Raw genomic sequence first — 16,818 nt, 5'->3', positions numbered from 1 at the left:
TATAATCATCACTGTTGACTGTTTTCTTGAGATAGATCTCAGTTAACAATCCAGAACTAATCCTCCGGCTCAGGGCTGGATTTTACAGAGTGCTGTTGCTCCCTCCATTCATTTGTGGCTAAAGGATTAGGGACATGCTCAGCCACAATAATGATGGGTGCCGGGAGAGGTGCCAGTTATTTTAAGGCAAAACATCCGCTCTTCTCTCAGGAGAAAATCCCACCTTAGAGAACTGCTGGTCAATTGAATGGCCAACTAGCTATGTCATCCAGGTAGTACCAGATATATCAGTAGCATCACGCCACCATTGTCCTTTTACGAATAGGTTCTAAAAGGAAGTTAAACATCTAATTATACTAGCTATGATATGACTGACAAATAATAGAGAAGTATGCATAACGTTTTTTAGAAACGGGTTTAATGTCTCATTTATACAACAAATTCAACAGAGAAAATTACCAAAGGCACTTCTTAGAAGTATAAATCGGACAAAAATGGATATTGCATGGATGAAGGCAATGGTTTGAATTTTGTAAAATCTTTGGTTAGACATTTTCCGACATCATTCTGTTTAAAAGTATTTTGCACCATAACTTTCTGCAAATGTGATTAATAAGGTTGTGGTGCAAACAATAGGACATTGGGAACCTTAGTAAATGGGGGAGCAACAGTGCATTTCCTTGAGATTTAAGAATGTAAAATGATGCAGAGGGATGTGAGAGGGAAAGAAAAAGAAAGGTAAAATTAACCAAGAGAAGGAAAAAGGAAACACAAAGAGGTAAAACGATGACATTTTTACATCTCTAACAACAATATACAATGTAAAGAAATGAGATTTAACATTTTAAAAATGGTTCAGTGCCAGATTATCCTCAGGTAACAATCCATGGTGCTAGGCTTTTGTGCGTTGGTATAATTATGAACACTCTAGCTCTGAATATCGAGTGTAAAGGTCACTTCTTTAAAAAAACGAGATGTCAAGAAAATATAGATCCAATGAAGGTCACAGAAAACGATTGGCATTGCATTAACAATGATCACATAGTTGAATAGTGCTTAGGTTGTTAAATTCCAGCCCTTACCTTATGTGGAAGGTTCAGTGGGCAATTAATGTTTTAATTCAGTAAATTCTTTAAAAAAATAAATGGAGAGGCACTGTTATAAGGTGTAAGGTTACCTTTAAGAGAGTTAAAAGCTAGCAGAACTAATAATACAGCATCAAGTGTTCTGAACAAGGTAACAATGTAACATTTGGTTGAACAGTTAGAATAGCTGGATTGCCTGGAGACAAAAAGAAATCAGTTTAAATTATGCCCCAAAATACCAATCTTCAATCACGTTTGAATTTAGATTTTTGACAATATTAACACCAATAAAACGATCTGATGTTTTGGGGTATAAAAACTGAACAAAAAGAGAACAACTGAAGGAGAACTGCTAAGCCACCAGCATGTAGAGATGACCCAAAACACAGCTCTCTTAAGGGTACCTTCATCTAACAATGACCTGTAAAACAGAAATCCCTAAGAAAGAGAAAATCTACAGAGGAAGATACAAAGTAAAGATTTAGCAGCTGCTTGGTTTTGATATTTGAATTTTTTTGGTAAATCTTAATTGGAGGTTTTATCGGACTAGTATTATAGAAGGGAAAGTAAACGATAGGTTAGAGGAAGGAGTTGTAAATAGTTGTAAGTTAATTATGCTCTGTTATACTTTAAGAAATAAAGTTGTTAATTTTTACTTTAAATAGTTCTTGGCCTCTAGAATCTTCACAGATTACTGCACAGGATAAGTCTTTTCTGTGTTGTGGGTTTAATTTAAGCGGGGGGGGGGGGGGGGGGGGGTTACCCATGTCATAACAGTTTGAGGGATTTGCTCTCCAGGTCAGTGTCGACGTTTTTTCTCTGGGCAAACTCCTTCTCCAGACGGGTACCTCTCAGAGAGTTTTTACGAGCAGCAAACATCTGTTGGGCTTTTGGCCCCCAAACTGTTATGACATGTTATGACCTCCTGCTTCATTTAAACCCACAACACAGAAAATATTTATCCCATGCAGCAATCTGAGAAAATTCAAGAGGCCGAGAACTATTTAAGTAAACATTAACAACTTTATTTCTTAAAGTATAAGAATAATTAACTAACAACTATTAACAACTCCTTCCTCTAACCTACCTTTTATTTTCCCTTCTATAATACTAGTCCAATAAAACCCCCAATTAAGATTTACCAAAAATTCAAATTTCAAAACCAAGCAGCTGTTAAATCTTCACTTTGCATCTTCCTCTGTAGATTTTCTTCTTAGGGATTTTTGTTTCACAGGTCACTGATAGATAAAGAGAGCTGTGTTTCGTGTAGTCTGTACATGTTGGTGACTTGGCATTTTCCTCCAACTATTCAATTTTTGTTCAGTTTTTATACCCCAAAGCATCGGATCGTTTAATTGGTGTTAATATTGTCAAAATACTAAATTCAAACTTGATTGGAGATTGGTATTTTGTGGCATAATTTAAGCTGATTGGCCGGATTTGTTTTTTTTTGTCTCTGGGCAATCCAGCTACTCTAGCTGTTGGACCAAATGTTACATTGTTACCTTGTTCAAAACACTTGATGTGGTGTCAGATAGTTCTGCAACCTCTTAACTCTCTTAAAGGTAAAGTACCCCTTACCCCTTCATAATGGGCACCATTATGCAAAGCAAACAGAGAATGGGATAAATCAAGCAGTGGGGTTCTGGAGATTTACAGTCAACAGTGTATGTCTTAATTCTTTGAACGTGCAGGCCGATACTTACAAGCCGCGATTATTCCAACAACTTCCAACCAATTAGGAAAGTTGATGAAAAGATTGGGCAAAGCAATATGCTTTAAGGAGGTCTAAATGGATATGGATAGATTTCAGGATAAAATAACAGAATATAGTATCTAGACAGAGTGACGTTAATAAAACACACGCACACACAAACAGACATGAACACATATACATTTTTAAAAATCCTTGTACCATCAGCAGCAAGTAGCACATCAGTATGATCGTACATATGAGCTATTTCTTCTTCTGACCAACAATATGGGTTCTTAGTGTCTGGAACAAAAAAGATGAAATAATGTATACAGATCTGAAATATATGAAACATTTGCATTTCCCACCTAACACATTTTAAGAAAAAACCGAATATCGAATAGGAATCTACCAATTATTATTGGCAACATTAATGGGCCAATAGTTACAATTATATCTTGCACACAGTTTACTTTAAATTATGTTCTTAATTGAATTAACGAGTAGGCAAAAGAAACTTAAGACATGGTCAAAGAAATGGTAAGTTTATGAGATGAAAAATTGAAAGAATGGCCTCCAATCATACAAGAGGTGGAGAAATAATTATAGTAACAACAACTTGCCTTTACACAGTGGCATTAATATAGAAATTAATGAAAGGAACACATCGCATCAAATACTTCATCTGTGACAAAGCCATTTATCTTAACTCCTTGTTTCCTATCTGTCAATTAATTTCCAGTCCCTCATGCTACAATCTTCTTACACGATTTAACTAAAGTTTTTTCACAAAAATAAAGTCAGAAACATTTTTGAAAACCTTTTCAAAATGCAAATAAATACATTGACTGCATTTACTTTATCCGTCAAACCTGTCTCTTTAAAACATCATTTAATGTTAATAAATCATGGCTGTCCATGATTGGCCCATAAACTTTGGCACATGGAATAATTTTATCTAAAAGGCTCTAAAAGTAAGACTAATCGATCTATCAGTATACAGGATGTTGAGAGGAAAGTTAATCTGGTTGATGCTTTAGAAACCAACAAAGTCTGTAAGATAGTCATCTCTAATGACATAACTTCCCTTCTTTTTGTGGATAAATTTTGTTTCTTTTCCTGATCAAGCCTCAAATAAATGCTGGAGGTTATCCAAGTGACTTTGTTAGCCTCACACTGTGTGACAGCAATCTGACATTCTCCAAACAAAAGTGTCTTCTTGATTTTCCTACCACAAGAAACAGCAGCTTTTTGATTCCATCTGTGTTGACACAGCAGAGACATATTCCATGTTCTATCTATAAACATTAAAAAGCAATCTGGTGTAAGATAATAAAATACCCAGATCTCGTCCACGTTAAAAATGTCCTTTGGTACATAGTCTTTTAGGACTTGATGAGATCATTTTGTCGTGAATTATCTATTATTGCTGTCACAATTACCACATGCTCCTTGCTTACAATATAGATGATGGAGTTCCTGTCTTGAATCAGACCTAGTCATCTCTCTCTGCAGGCAATTGTTTGTGGTCCAGCCTCTTTGCCAGGGTGACCCCCTCCTCTTTCTTGCAAATTGGATAAGAGCTGGGAATGTTCTCTGCTCAAGCTGCCTTGAACATGCTAACAGAATGTCTTAATCATCAGAATTGGTGAGTGTTCCCATCTTCGTTCTTCATCTTGCTGGAGAGAATACCACTATATCAAACTGTTTCAAGATTTTCATCCTGTGCTTTAGAATGGTTCAGAAACTTGATGGCACAATAGTCCATTCCTTTGCAATATTTCAATATGTACGAGTATTTCACTTCCTGTACCAACTTCACTTCATCTCCAATCAGCAGCACTTTTAATTTGCTCACTGGTTTAGTCATACTTGTGGGGTGGCAAATGATGGGTCGTCTGTGAATTCATGCTGTGACAAGTCCAAGCTCTGTCCTACCTGTTGGCATGGTGTAAAGACTACACAGCTTTATTTTCTTTACTTTTGGACGGTGGACTGCTTTAAACCACGCATTTCCTACTCATCTAGTGCGAATGGCTGACAACTTCGACACAACCGGAATTTTGGGCTATTCTATTTTAACTTGACTTGGAGATGCTGGTATTGGACTGAGCTGTACTAAGTTAAAAATCACACAACACCGCTCCGAAAGCTAGTGTACTTCCAATCAAACCTGTTGGACTATAATGTGGTGTTATGTGATTTTTAACTATTTTAATTTAACACATTTTCATTCTTTAAACCTATTTTACCTTTTTGGGATTCTGGAGTATACCGCATACTAGTAAAGAATCACTGAGGCTGAGAGAAGTTGATTCAGTGTATAGCAGGAATCAAACACAAACCTTCTATTGTTCTTCACTCATAAGATAAAATTGCACAGTAAAGTCTGTGTGAAATAGAGTCACAGAGATACACAACATGGAAACAGGTCCTTCAGCCCAACTCAGCCACGTTGACCAGATTTCCTAAACTGAACTAGTTGCATTTGCTTGCAGTCAGTCCATATCCCTCTAAACCTTTCCTATCCATGTATTTGTCCAAATGTCTTTCAAATGTTGTAATTATACCAGCCTCCATCACTTCCTTGGGCTGTTTGTTCCATATATGCACCACTCTGTGTGAAGAAGTTGCCCCTCAGGTCCTTTTTAAATCTTTCCCCTGTCACCTTAAACGTATGCTCTCTAATTCTAGACTCTCCTACCTTGGCTATTCACTTTACTTGTGCCCCTTGTGATTTTATAAATCTCTATTAGGTCAGCCCTCTGTCCTACCTCTAGGGAAAATCCCAGCCTATCCAGCCTCTCCTAATAACTGAAACCTTCCAGTCTCGGTAACATCCTAGTAATTATTTTTGTAGAATTTCCAGTTTAATAACATCCTTCCTATAGTTGGGTGATGAGAATTGTATGCAGTACTCCAAATGTGGCCTTACCAATGTCTAACATGGCATTCCAACTGCTGTACTCAATCTTCTGACTGATGAAGGCAAGCATGCCAAATGCATTCTTCATCATCTTCTCTACCAGTGACACCACTTTCAAGGAACCTGCACCTCTTATCTCTGTCCGACAACACTCCTTAACGCTCTACCATTAACTGTATAAGTCCTGTCCAGTTTGTTTCACCAACATGCAACACCTTGTATTATTCTAAGTTAAACTCCATCTGCCATTCCTCAGCCCATTATCCTGGTAGATCAAGATCCTGTTGTACTTTCGGTGTCATTCACAAACTTACTAACCACATCTCCTATCTTTTCATTCAAATGAACACCAGTGGACCCAGCACTGATTCTTGCAGTGCACCATTGCTCACAGGCCTCCAGACCAAAAATCAACCCTCTACCACCACCCTCTGTCTCTTACTGTTCGGTCAATTTTACATCCAATGGCTAGCTCTCCCTGGATCCCAACTTTACTTATCAGTCTACCATGTGGTACGTTGTCAAAGGCCTGCTAAAGTCCGTCTAGACAATGTCTACCGCTCAGCCCGCATCTATCTTCTTGGTCACCTCATCAAAAAACTCAATCAACCTTGTGAGCCGCAACTTTCCATATAAAAAAAATTCAGAATATCCCTAATCAGTCCTTGCTTTCCAAATTCATGTAAATCCTGTCTCTCATAATCCTCTACCCACTATTACATTAGGCTCACCGATCTGTAGTTTTCTGGCTTTTCCTTACAGCTGTTTCTTAAATAATTTCACCACGTTTGCCACCCTTCACTCTTCTGGCACCTTACCCATGGGTGTTGAAGGTAGCTGTATCTTCGCTAGGGGCCCTACAGTTTCTTCCTTAACTTCCAACAATGTCCTGGGATATACTCGATCAGGTCTCAGGAATTTATCTGCCTTTACACTTTTTAAGACCTTTAAGTACATCCTCTTCTGTAACTTGATTTGATTCCTTTGGTTTATTTATTTGTCAAATTTATTTGTTGCAAATACAGTGAAAGGTGTTACATAATGTCACCACTCTGATGCCATTTTAAAATACAGAAACAAACCAGACATAGAATATAATGGTTAACAAAAAGAAATAAAGTTAAAAGTCTAACATTACAGTCCTTTTTAAGTGCTTAGCTATGAGCCTGTATCTAGGTTTATCCACCCTGATGCTGAGACCAATATCAGCACAAAGCAGTCGGCTATCCTTGAATGCCTTTGCCGTGCTACTGCCACAGAACTTTGTAGCTACTCTTTGGCATCATCTTGTGTTATGAAGGTGTAGAGGTCCTGTACCTTTAAGAGAGTTGCAAAGCTAGCAAGGCCTGCCGAACATAGAACAAAGTGTTCTGAACAAGGTAATAAATGTAACACTTGGTTGAAACAGCTAGCAACAGATGAGTTGCCATGAGACAAAAACAAATTCAAATTTAGCTAATCAGTTTAAATTTTGCCCCAAGATACCAGAATCTAATCAAATGTGAATTTAGTATTTTTATAATATTAAAACCAGTGAAACAATCCAATGCTTTGGGGTAGAAAACTGGACATTTTGAACAACCGAAGAGAGAACTGCCAAAAGACCAAAACATGTAGGCTGCTAGATTAAGAGCTCTCTGAAAGGTCTGTGGAAGGAGTTTGCACAGCAGAACATCAAAACTGACCTACAAGGAGATTTAGCAAAGCTGACTGGTTTTGAAAAGTGATGATTTTTTTTTCTAAATCTTAATCAGGATTTTTTTAATAAGACTGGTATTGTAGATTGGGAGGTAAAAGATAGGTTTAAGAGAAAGGAGTTGTAAATAGTTTTATACTCTCGGTTCTATACTCTTGGTTGGACTTAAAGAATAAAGTTGTTAATTTTTACTTTAAAAGTGACCTCTGGGATAGTTCTTTGCCTAAAAATGTGTTGCTGGAAAAGTGCAGCAAGTCAGGCAGCATCCAAGGAGAAGGAGAATCCATGTTTCGGGCATAAGCCCTTCTTCAGGAACCTCACTTTCTCATAGTTCTTTGCCTCTCAAACTTTAACAGATTATAGCATGGGCTGAATCTTTTCTGTGTGGCTAGTTTAAATTAGCAGAGGGGTTTACCCAGTGCTGTAACACTTGCCTCTACCAATGCTGCTGCTGCCATGAGACTGTTGTAGGTCAATCTCAGCAATGCAGCTGTTGCTGAAGCCGCCAGATCCTACACCGGGCCCAAATTATCTCCTTCTACTGTCACAGATTGGAGCGCAACTTGACTCCCTCAGCCACCGCTGGGAACAAATCTTGCTTCCGAAGTGCTGGACATCTCCAAACACTCAAGAAGGTAAGTAAGGTAAAAGAAAAAAGAAAAGCATAAAAAGAAAAATAAAAGACTGCATGATTATCTCCCCTCCCTCCCCCATTGCTCTCATGAACACAACCAGTGCCCAGGACCCCATCGGACACACCCACTTACCTTGCTGACGCTGGAAACAGAGGCCCAGAGGGATAAGTGGCCTTCCGGCCTCTCACAGGCCCGATCTCATGGAAACCCGTAACCGGAGTCCAACTAGCATGGGAAAAAGACGTGACCCTACAATGACCCAACATTGAGGAGGCCCAAGTGAACAGACCTCAAGATCCCTCGGAACTCTCAAGGCCACAACTGGTACACATACCTTCCGAAGCAACAGACTTCTCTGACTGACACTCGGGATCCATGTGGAGCAGCCACCTACCAGGAAATATGGGAGACGCGCTGGTACTTAGAACGAGACTGAAACTTCAGGGTTTCATGTCTATCTCCCCAAATGCTCATGGCAAATGTTCAAGCCATTGAAAACAAGATGGATGACCTCAAAGCTAGACTAATCTTCCAAAGGGAATTGAGAAATTGTTGTATGCTCTATTTCACAGAGACTTGGCTCACTCATGCTACACCTGACTGTGTCTTACAACCCAAGGGTCTCTCAGTTCACTGAATGGACCGCTCGGCATCCTCGGGCAAGACAAAAGGTGTTGGGGTCTGCTTCCTGATGAACATCTTCTGGTGCTAAAATGTGCCGGCCCTGGTGAGTTACTGCTCCCCAGACCTAGCATATCTTACAGTAACTGCCATGCCTACTACCTGTCCTGCAAGTTCAGCTCTGCTATCCTGACAGCAGTCTATATGCCACCCCATGCAAAAGTGAAGAGTGCATTTGATGAAGCATACAACGCTACAGTCTTGATATGGAATACCCCAAAGCCTTGTTCATCATAGCCAGTGACTTCAACCAGGCCAACCTTAAGAATGTGCGATCAAAACATCATTAATATGTCTCCTGCCTCACCAGAGGTTTGAACATTTTTGACCATTGCTGTACAACCATCGAAGGTGCATGCTGCTCCAATCCCCCATCTGCATTTTGGAAAATCAGATCAAATCACTATGCTCCTCGTCCTGGCTTATGAGCAGGAATTGAAGAATGAGACCCAGAAAAGAAAGTTATGCAGCGTTGGTTTGAGGCAATAGAAGGGCTTCTGTGGGACTGCTCAGAGATGGTGGACTGGTCCATATTCAAGAGAACGTTAAGAAAAAGGGGCTGAATGGCTATATAAACTTCAGAAAGTAACAAATCTGTTCATGTTGCCACTTGTAAATAATCCGCTTTCTAGTTCTGGGCTCAACTGAGAGCTACAACCAACATTAATTCTTCCAAATCTTTGATATTTGCTTTTCTGTAAAGCAACATTGCACGTGGTTCCCTTGTTCAAGAAGGGGAGTAGGGATAATCCTAGTAACTATAGGCCAGTGAGTCTCACTTCTGTTGTGGGCAAAGTCTTAGAGAGAATTGTAAGGGATAGGATTTATGAACATTTGGATAGGAATAATGTGATCAAGGATAGTCAGCATGGTTTTGTGAAGGGCAGGTCGTGCCTCACAAACCTTATTGAATTCTTTGAGAAGGTGACTAAGGAGGTAGATGAGGGGAAAGCGGTAGATGTGGTATATATGGATTTTAGTAAGGCGTTTGATAAGGTCCCCCATGGTAGGCTACTGCAGAAAATACAGAGATATGGCATTGAGGGTGAGTTGGAGGTTTGGATTAGGAATTGGCTCTCTGGAAGAAGACAGAGGGTAGTAGTTGATGGCAAAGGTTCATCTTGGAGTGCCGTCACTAGCGGTGTTCCGCAAGGATCTGTTTTGGGACCATTGCTGTTTGTCATTTTTATAAATGACCTGGAGGAAGGGTTAGAAGGTTGGGTGAGCAAGTTTGCGGATGATACGAAAGTCGGAGGAGTTGTAGACAGTGAGGAAGGATATGGCAGGTTACAGCGGGATATAGAGAAGCTGCAGAGCTGGGCAGAAAGGTGGCAAATGGAGTTCAATGTAGCTAAGTGTGAAGTGATTCACTTTGGTAAGAGTAATAAAAAGATGGATTACTGGGCTAATGGTAGACTACTTGGTAGTGTGGAAGAGCAGAGGGATCTTGGTGTCCATGTACACAGATCTCTGAAAGTTGCCACCCAGGTAAATAGTGCAGTGAAGAAGGCATATGGCGTACTGGCTTTTATTGGTAGAGGAATTGAGTTCCGGAGTCCTGAGGTCATGTTGCAGTTGTATAAGACTCCATTGCGGCCGCATCTGGAATATTGTGTGCAGTTTTGGTCGCCATACTATAGGAAGGATGTGGAGGCACTGGAACGGGTGCAGAGGAAGTTTACCAGGATGTTGCCTGGTATGGTAGGAAGATCCTATGAGGAAAGGCTGAGGCACTTGGGGTTGTTTTCATTGGAGAAAAGAAGGTTTAGGGGTGATTTGATAGAGGTGTACAAGATGATTAGGAGGTTAGATAGGGTTGACAGTGAGAACCTTTTTCCACGTATGGAGTCAGCTATTACAAGGGGGCATAGCTTTAAATTAAGGGGGGGTAGATATAGGACGGATGTTAGGGGTAGGTTCTTCACTCAGCGAGTCGTTAAGTTCATGGAATGCCCTGCCAGTAGCAGTAGTGGACGCTCCCTCTTTATGGGTATTTAAGCGGGCATTGGATAGGTATATGGAGGATAGTGGGTTAGTGTAGGTTAGGTGGGCTTTGATCGGCGCAACATCGAGGGCCGAAGGGCCTGTACTGCGCTGTATTCTTCTATGTTCTATGTTCTATGTTCTATGAATTTGGGACCAAGCCAACAAAACCTTAATCACACCACATTGTGGCAAAATAAAGAATAAACAAGTCATGAGTCAATGACACTCCTGTACTTCTGTTTAGCTCCTAAGAGTGGTATTTTGAGCAATGTGTATTATGATAGATAATAGTGCAATTGTGTTGATCTCTTACCTGTACATAAATCATCTCTCAGCCAGTCCAGTTCTCTTACTTTAATTTCACTTCCTGTTGATTCATGCAGAAGATAAAATATTTCATTATAGTTTAGAAAGAATTGAATGAAGAAAAACAACACAAATCAACAAATTGTGAAATTATCCAACAGTAAACCATGCCTTCTTAAATATCCTCATAGGTTCATTAAATCGCTTCAGGATACTTTCCTCTATCACAAGAAAGCTGCACTTTGGGGCTTTAAATGTTGTTCCTTTCAAGGATGTAATTGGAGAATTTATCCTCTAACTTCATTGCCAAAAATCAAATTTTGCAATTGTTTTCAGTTGTTTATTTGAATAAGGGAAGGCTCTTTGTTTTATATCAAGACATCTTGGAGATCACAGAACTTGTGACAGTTTCTATTTTTGTATTTTGGCAAAGAACTTACTTACAAACTTGCCTATTTATACTTTTTAAATGTCACTTTACAATATTCTACAAAATGTTTGAACATTTTAAATCAAACTTAAATATTTATAATAGTGCACAAAATCAGACATGCAAATGCTGCAAATTTTAAACTCGAGAAACTCATCATAGATACATTCTCATATGACTACTCCTATGGCATGGTTCTTGTTATACCCCAGTCCCAGCTTATAATTGTCACGTCTTCATGTTCCCAAATGTTATACGTAGCCACACCTTATAAAATTCTTGCAACTTGCCATGACTAGTAGACTGATACATTGTTACTTGGCACTGACTTCTGCTGTCAAGTACCTCCATTAATGGGAAGGGTGGAAGTGCCTAAATGGCACACGACGTCGTCAGACTGATCCTATAGAACTGAAGGAGACTCCCATTGATTCTCTGATTGGATATCAAGACCCACACCAATCCAGCACAATCCCAGCCATTATCTCTAATAAACCAATGTTACCTTACTTTGGTTGTATTTGCTATATCTTCACGAGCCATCTCTGCATTCACTGGAGGGCACATGCAACTCTGCAATTTTGCTGGTCTCATCTCTAGTCAGAAATCAGTTTTGGTGCTGTTACATTCACTAGGTGACAGATCCTTATACACAAATTTGTTATCTCACCTTTCCCCTGTGGTGATAACTGATGTACAGTCATACAGCACAATCCCACCAGTTCATGCTGACCATAATGCTAAACTAAACTAGTCCCACCTGTTTGCGCACTCGTCAATATTCCTCCAAGCATTTCTTGTTCATGAATTTATCTAAATGTCTTTTAAACATTGTAACTGTACCTGCACCCATATGTGAATCACTCATGTCTTTCTTAAATCTTCTTCCTCTCTATCTGCTAGCACTATTTCTCTTCCTGACTCATAGTTCAATCGTAACCTTGAAGCCTCAAGGGTAATTTCCATGAATCTGCTAATGCTTTACAGATTTTTCTTGGAAATCTCCTCCAGTGGACGCTGATCATTTTCCACTATGAACTTTTCCCCAGAGACAAATTTATGGAACTTTTCACTGACAAAAGCTCTCTTTCTATATGGTCATACCTGGTCTCAGCTTATGGATGTGAAAGCTATTGTTTTTCTTCTTGTAGCAGGGTTACTTCCAATTCTTTTGTAGAAGCTTCTTCATGCAGAGTGGTCTTTGTGCATATTAATTATTTGTGTTTGTTAAAATTTCTCTCATGTGACTCTGGACTTCAACACTCTTGTTAGCTCTCATATGTTTATTGTGTGTTCAGATTGGTGATGCAGTAATCCCAGTCCATGCAGTGGAATCTGGACTTTAATCACCTTGCCACTCAACAAAAAGACCTTCTTTCATCAGGACTGTATGGTAGTCTGAGTGCATTAGCCATCCTACATTAATAGAATCCACAGATGGGCATCTTCCACCCTCTCAAAATGAAGTTCTGGATCTGCAACGTTAGGGCTGACATGGACAACTCCAGCAATAACAGATCTGGATGCTGCACTTCTATCATAGGTGCTACGGCACTAGCATTGCTGTCCTTACTGAAACACAACAGGCAGAAGGCTCAAAGAATAAGGATGCAGATATACTTTCTTTTGGAAATGTAAACTGGATGAAGAATACTGGCTCTAAATGGTTGGCTTTGCCATAGTAAAAGGTTTTCAGTCTCAGCAAGCACCCTAATGGGATAAATGAATGCCTCATGGTTCGTTGGCTCATCCAGAAGCAATATACCACAACCAACAATGCAATAGCCCCAATCCTTGCAGTAAAGGATGAGGCCAAAGAAAAATTCTACTCCAGCCTTGATGAGTCATTGAATGGGTTCCAAATGAATCTATTTTGTCAGAAAGTAAAATACAGGACCTCATCTCAATTCCCTCGGTCCAGACATTGACCACTAGTTTGATTACATGTTCATGCAAGCAATGGACTGCAAGGATGTCTACATCACTCATGTCACGTCAGGAGATGTACGCTGCTGGATTGACCATCACCATCCAGTCGGTTGTCTCCTTCAGCCTAGCCCAAAATGGAAGATGCTGCAGGAAACCCAGCTACAAAGTCAGTAACTCACAGTCTGACATATTCAACGAACAAGAACCACAGAATGTGCACAATGCCTTAAATCCACCATAGGCAGCACTTACAAGGAGACACTGGGCTTCTTTACCAGGAAAAATACAGGTGGATTTGACAAGAAGGTTCAGATGATCTGTGAGCTACTAAATTGCAAGCATACAGCGTTCCAAATGTGAGGATACTAGTCATGTCTTTTTATGGCTAGTTACGGATGAGGAAGGACACCACTTCCTCTGGGACAACATATCCATCCTAGGACAAGCCAAACAAAGACATGCACGAGAATTCCTAGAAGCATGGCATTCCAACTGGAACTCTATCAACAAACACATTGAGTTAGACGCCTTCTACTAACCCCTGAGAAAAGGAACAGGAAGTGACTTCATCATAGGAAATGACATCACCAACCCAAACCAAACATATAAATAGAAAACAAGAATTTTCAGCACTGCTTCGACTGAGGCCCACTGAAGATGTTACCTAGTAGGATGATGAAACATCTGGAAATGAACCTTCCAGCTCAGAGAGCAAACTTACATCCAAAACCTCAGAGCGCTTTAGGGAACATCTCTGGGACACCCGCACCAATCAACCACACCGCCCCGTGGCCCAACATTTCAACTCCCCCTCCCACTCTGCTGAGGACATGGAGGTCCTGGGCCTCCTTCACTGCCACTCCCTCACCACCAGACGCCTGGAGGAAGAATGCCTTATCTTCCGCCTCAGAACACTTCAACCCCAGGGCATCAATGTGGACTTCAACAGTTTCCTCATTTCCCCTTCCCCCACCTCACCCTAGTTCCAAACTTCCAGCTCAGCACTGTCCCCATGACTTATCCTAGCTGCCTATCTTCTTTTCCATCTATCCACTCCACCCTCCCCCCGCCCCCGACCTATCACCTTCATCCCCTCCCCCACTCACCTATTGTACTCTATGCTACTTTCTCCCCACCCCCACCCTCCTCTAGCTTATCTCTCCACACTTCAGCCTCTCTGCCTTTATTCCTGAAGGGCTTTTGCCTGAAACATCGATTTTACTGCTCCTCGGATGCTGCCTGAACTGCTGTGCTCTTCCAGCACCACTAATCCAGTAACTGTTAAGTCAGACTACTCTATATTGTCAGCATTATTCCTTCTTCTCTAGATTCAAGTTGGGATCTGACTCTCAATTTATAATTGAGCCTTATAGTTGATGCAACACACCTCACACTGATTGTACAAATATACTGCAAGTAAGTGAAGTCTTACATATGAGACTGGTATTTTAGCAATACTGTGTGTGAATGCAATTGCTTTGGAAATAATTCAATTTTACTAGTCACTAATTGATTGGAATTATAACATGTAAATTATAGTCACTTTACTGCAATTCTTTCAAAGCACCGCAACTTACCTGCTGCCTCATAAATATGCTTGTTTACAATGATATTTCTTTCACACATATTTAGTAAGTCTTCACCAACATCTAGAAAAACAAAAAGCAAATACTCAGCACTTAATCAGCTTTTTATAATTATTGTACAGCACTTTAAATGAGAATTGAAGAATGATACTGCATGTAATAGAAGCCTGACACACATGGAAACTCATTACTGTGCTTAGATCCAAACTTATACGAGTAAACTTTCCATTTTCCTCATGTAGAATCATAGAATCCCTACAGTGTGGAAACAGGCCATTAGACCTAACAAGTCTTCACTCAGGAACAGGACATTGTTGCCGATGTGAATACTGAGTCACAAGTAATTAGAATGGACGGCTTTGAGGTATGTAGGGAAGAGGTGTTGGAAATTCTGGAAAGGGTGAAAATAGATAAGTCCCCTGGGCCTGATGGCATTTATCATAGGATTCTCTGGGAAGCAAGGGAGGAGATTGCAGAGCCATTGGCCTTAATTTTTATGTCCTCGTTGTCTACAGGAATAGTGCCAGAAGACTGGAGGATAGCAAATGTGGCTCCCTTTTTCAAGAAGGGGAGTAGGGATAACCCTACTAACTATAGGCCAGTGAGTCTCACTTCTGTTGTGGGCAAAGTCTTAGAGAGAATTGTAAGGGATGGGATTTATGAACGTCTGGATAGGAATAATGTGATCAAGGATAGTCAGCATGGTTTTGTGAAGGGCAGGTCGTGCCTCACAAACCTTATTGAATTCTTCAAGAAAGTGACTAAGGAGGTGGACAAGGGGAAAGCGGTAGATGTGGTGTATATGGATTTTAGTAAGGCGTTTGATAAGGTTCCCCATGGTAGGCTACTGCAAAAAATACGGAGGTATGGCATTGAGGGTGAGTTGGAGGTTTGGATTAGGAATTGGCTGGCTGGAAGAAGACAGAGGGTAGTAGTTGATGGTAAAGGTTCATCTTGGAGTGCAGTTACGAGTGGTGTTCTGCAAGGATCTGTTTTGGGACCATTGCTGTTTGTCATTTTTATAAATGACCTGGAGGAGGGGTTAGAAGGTTGGGTGAGCAAGTTTGCGGATGATACAAAAGTCGGTGGAGCTGTTGACAGTGAGGAAGGATGTGTCAGGTTACAGCGGGATATAGATATGCTGCAGAGCTGGGCAGAAAGTTGGCAAATGGAGTTCAATGTAGCTAAGTGTGAGGTGATTCACTTTGGTAAGAGTAACAAAAAGATGGGGTACTGGGCTAATGGTCGGATACTTGGTAGTGTGGATGAGCAGAGAGATCTTGGTGTCCATGTACACAGATCTCTGAAAGTTGCCACCCAGGTAAATAGTGCGGTGAAGAAGGCATATGGCGTACTGGCTTTTATTGGTAGAGGAATTGAGTTCCGGAGTCCTGAGGTCATGTTGCAGTTGTATAAGACTCTGGTGTGGCCGCATCTGGAGTATTGTGTGCAGTTTTGGTCACCATACTATAGGAAGGATGTGGAGGCACTGGAACGGGTGCAGAGGAGGTTTACCAGGATGTTGCCTGTTGTGGTAGGAAGATCGTATGAGGAAAGGCTGAGGCACTTGGGGCTGTATTTCATTGGAGAAAAGAAGGTTTAGGGATGACTTGATAGAGGTGTACAAGATGATTAGGGGTTTAGATAGGGTTGACCATGAGAACCTTTTTCCATGTACGGAGTCAGCTATTACGAGGGGGCATAGCTTTAATTTAAGGGGTGGTAGGTATAGGACAGATGTTAGGGGTAGATTCTTTACTCAGCGAGTCGTGAGTTCATGGAATGCCCTGCCAGTAGCAGTGGTGGACTCTCCCTCTTTATGGGCATTTAAACGGGCATTGGATAGGCATATGGAGGATAGTGGG

At 40.6% G+C, this 16,818-nt stretch overlaps 1 protein-coding gene across 6 annotated transcripts in view; it reads right to left on the bottom strand.

Moving 5' to 3' along the window:
* mettl22 (methyltransferase 22, Kin17 lysine) overlaps positions 1-16,818 on the bottom strand; it is a 76,639-nt gene that overhangs the window by 14,475 nt on the left and 45,346 nt on the right. For all 6 annotated transcript variants that reach the window (XM_072559584.1, XM_072559582.1, XM_072559583.1 and 3 more), the window contains 3 exons: positions 14,945-15,016; positions 11,016-11,069; positions 3,001-3,081 (listed from right to left, as the gene is read on the bottom strand). In XM_072559584.1, coding sequence (XP_072415685.1) covers positions 3,001-3,081; positions 11,016-11,069; positions 14,945-15,016 — 207 coding nt within the window. The remainder of the gene's footprint in view (positions 1-3,000; positions 3,082-11,015; positions 11,070-14,944; positions 15,017-16,818) is intronic.

The sequence above is a fragment of the Chiloscyllium punctatum genome, chromosome 40 (genome assembly GCF_047496795.1).
Source record: "Chiloscyllium punctatum isolate Juve2018m chromosome 40, sChiPun1.3, whole genome shotgun sequence".
NCBI classification, from domain to species: domain Eukaryota; kingdom Metazoa; phylum Chordata; class Chondrichthyes; order Orectolobiformes; family Hemiscylliidae; genus Chiloscyllium; species Chiloscyllium punctatum.
The sequence above is the reverse complement of the archived record's forward strand: the minus strand, read 5'-3'. Positions and strand labels throughout refer to the sequence as shown.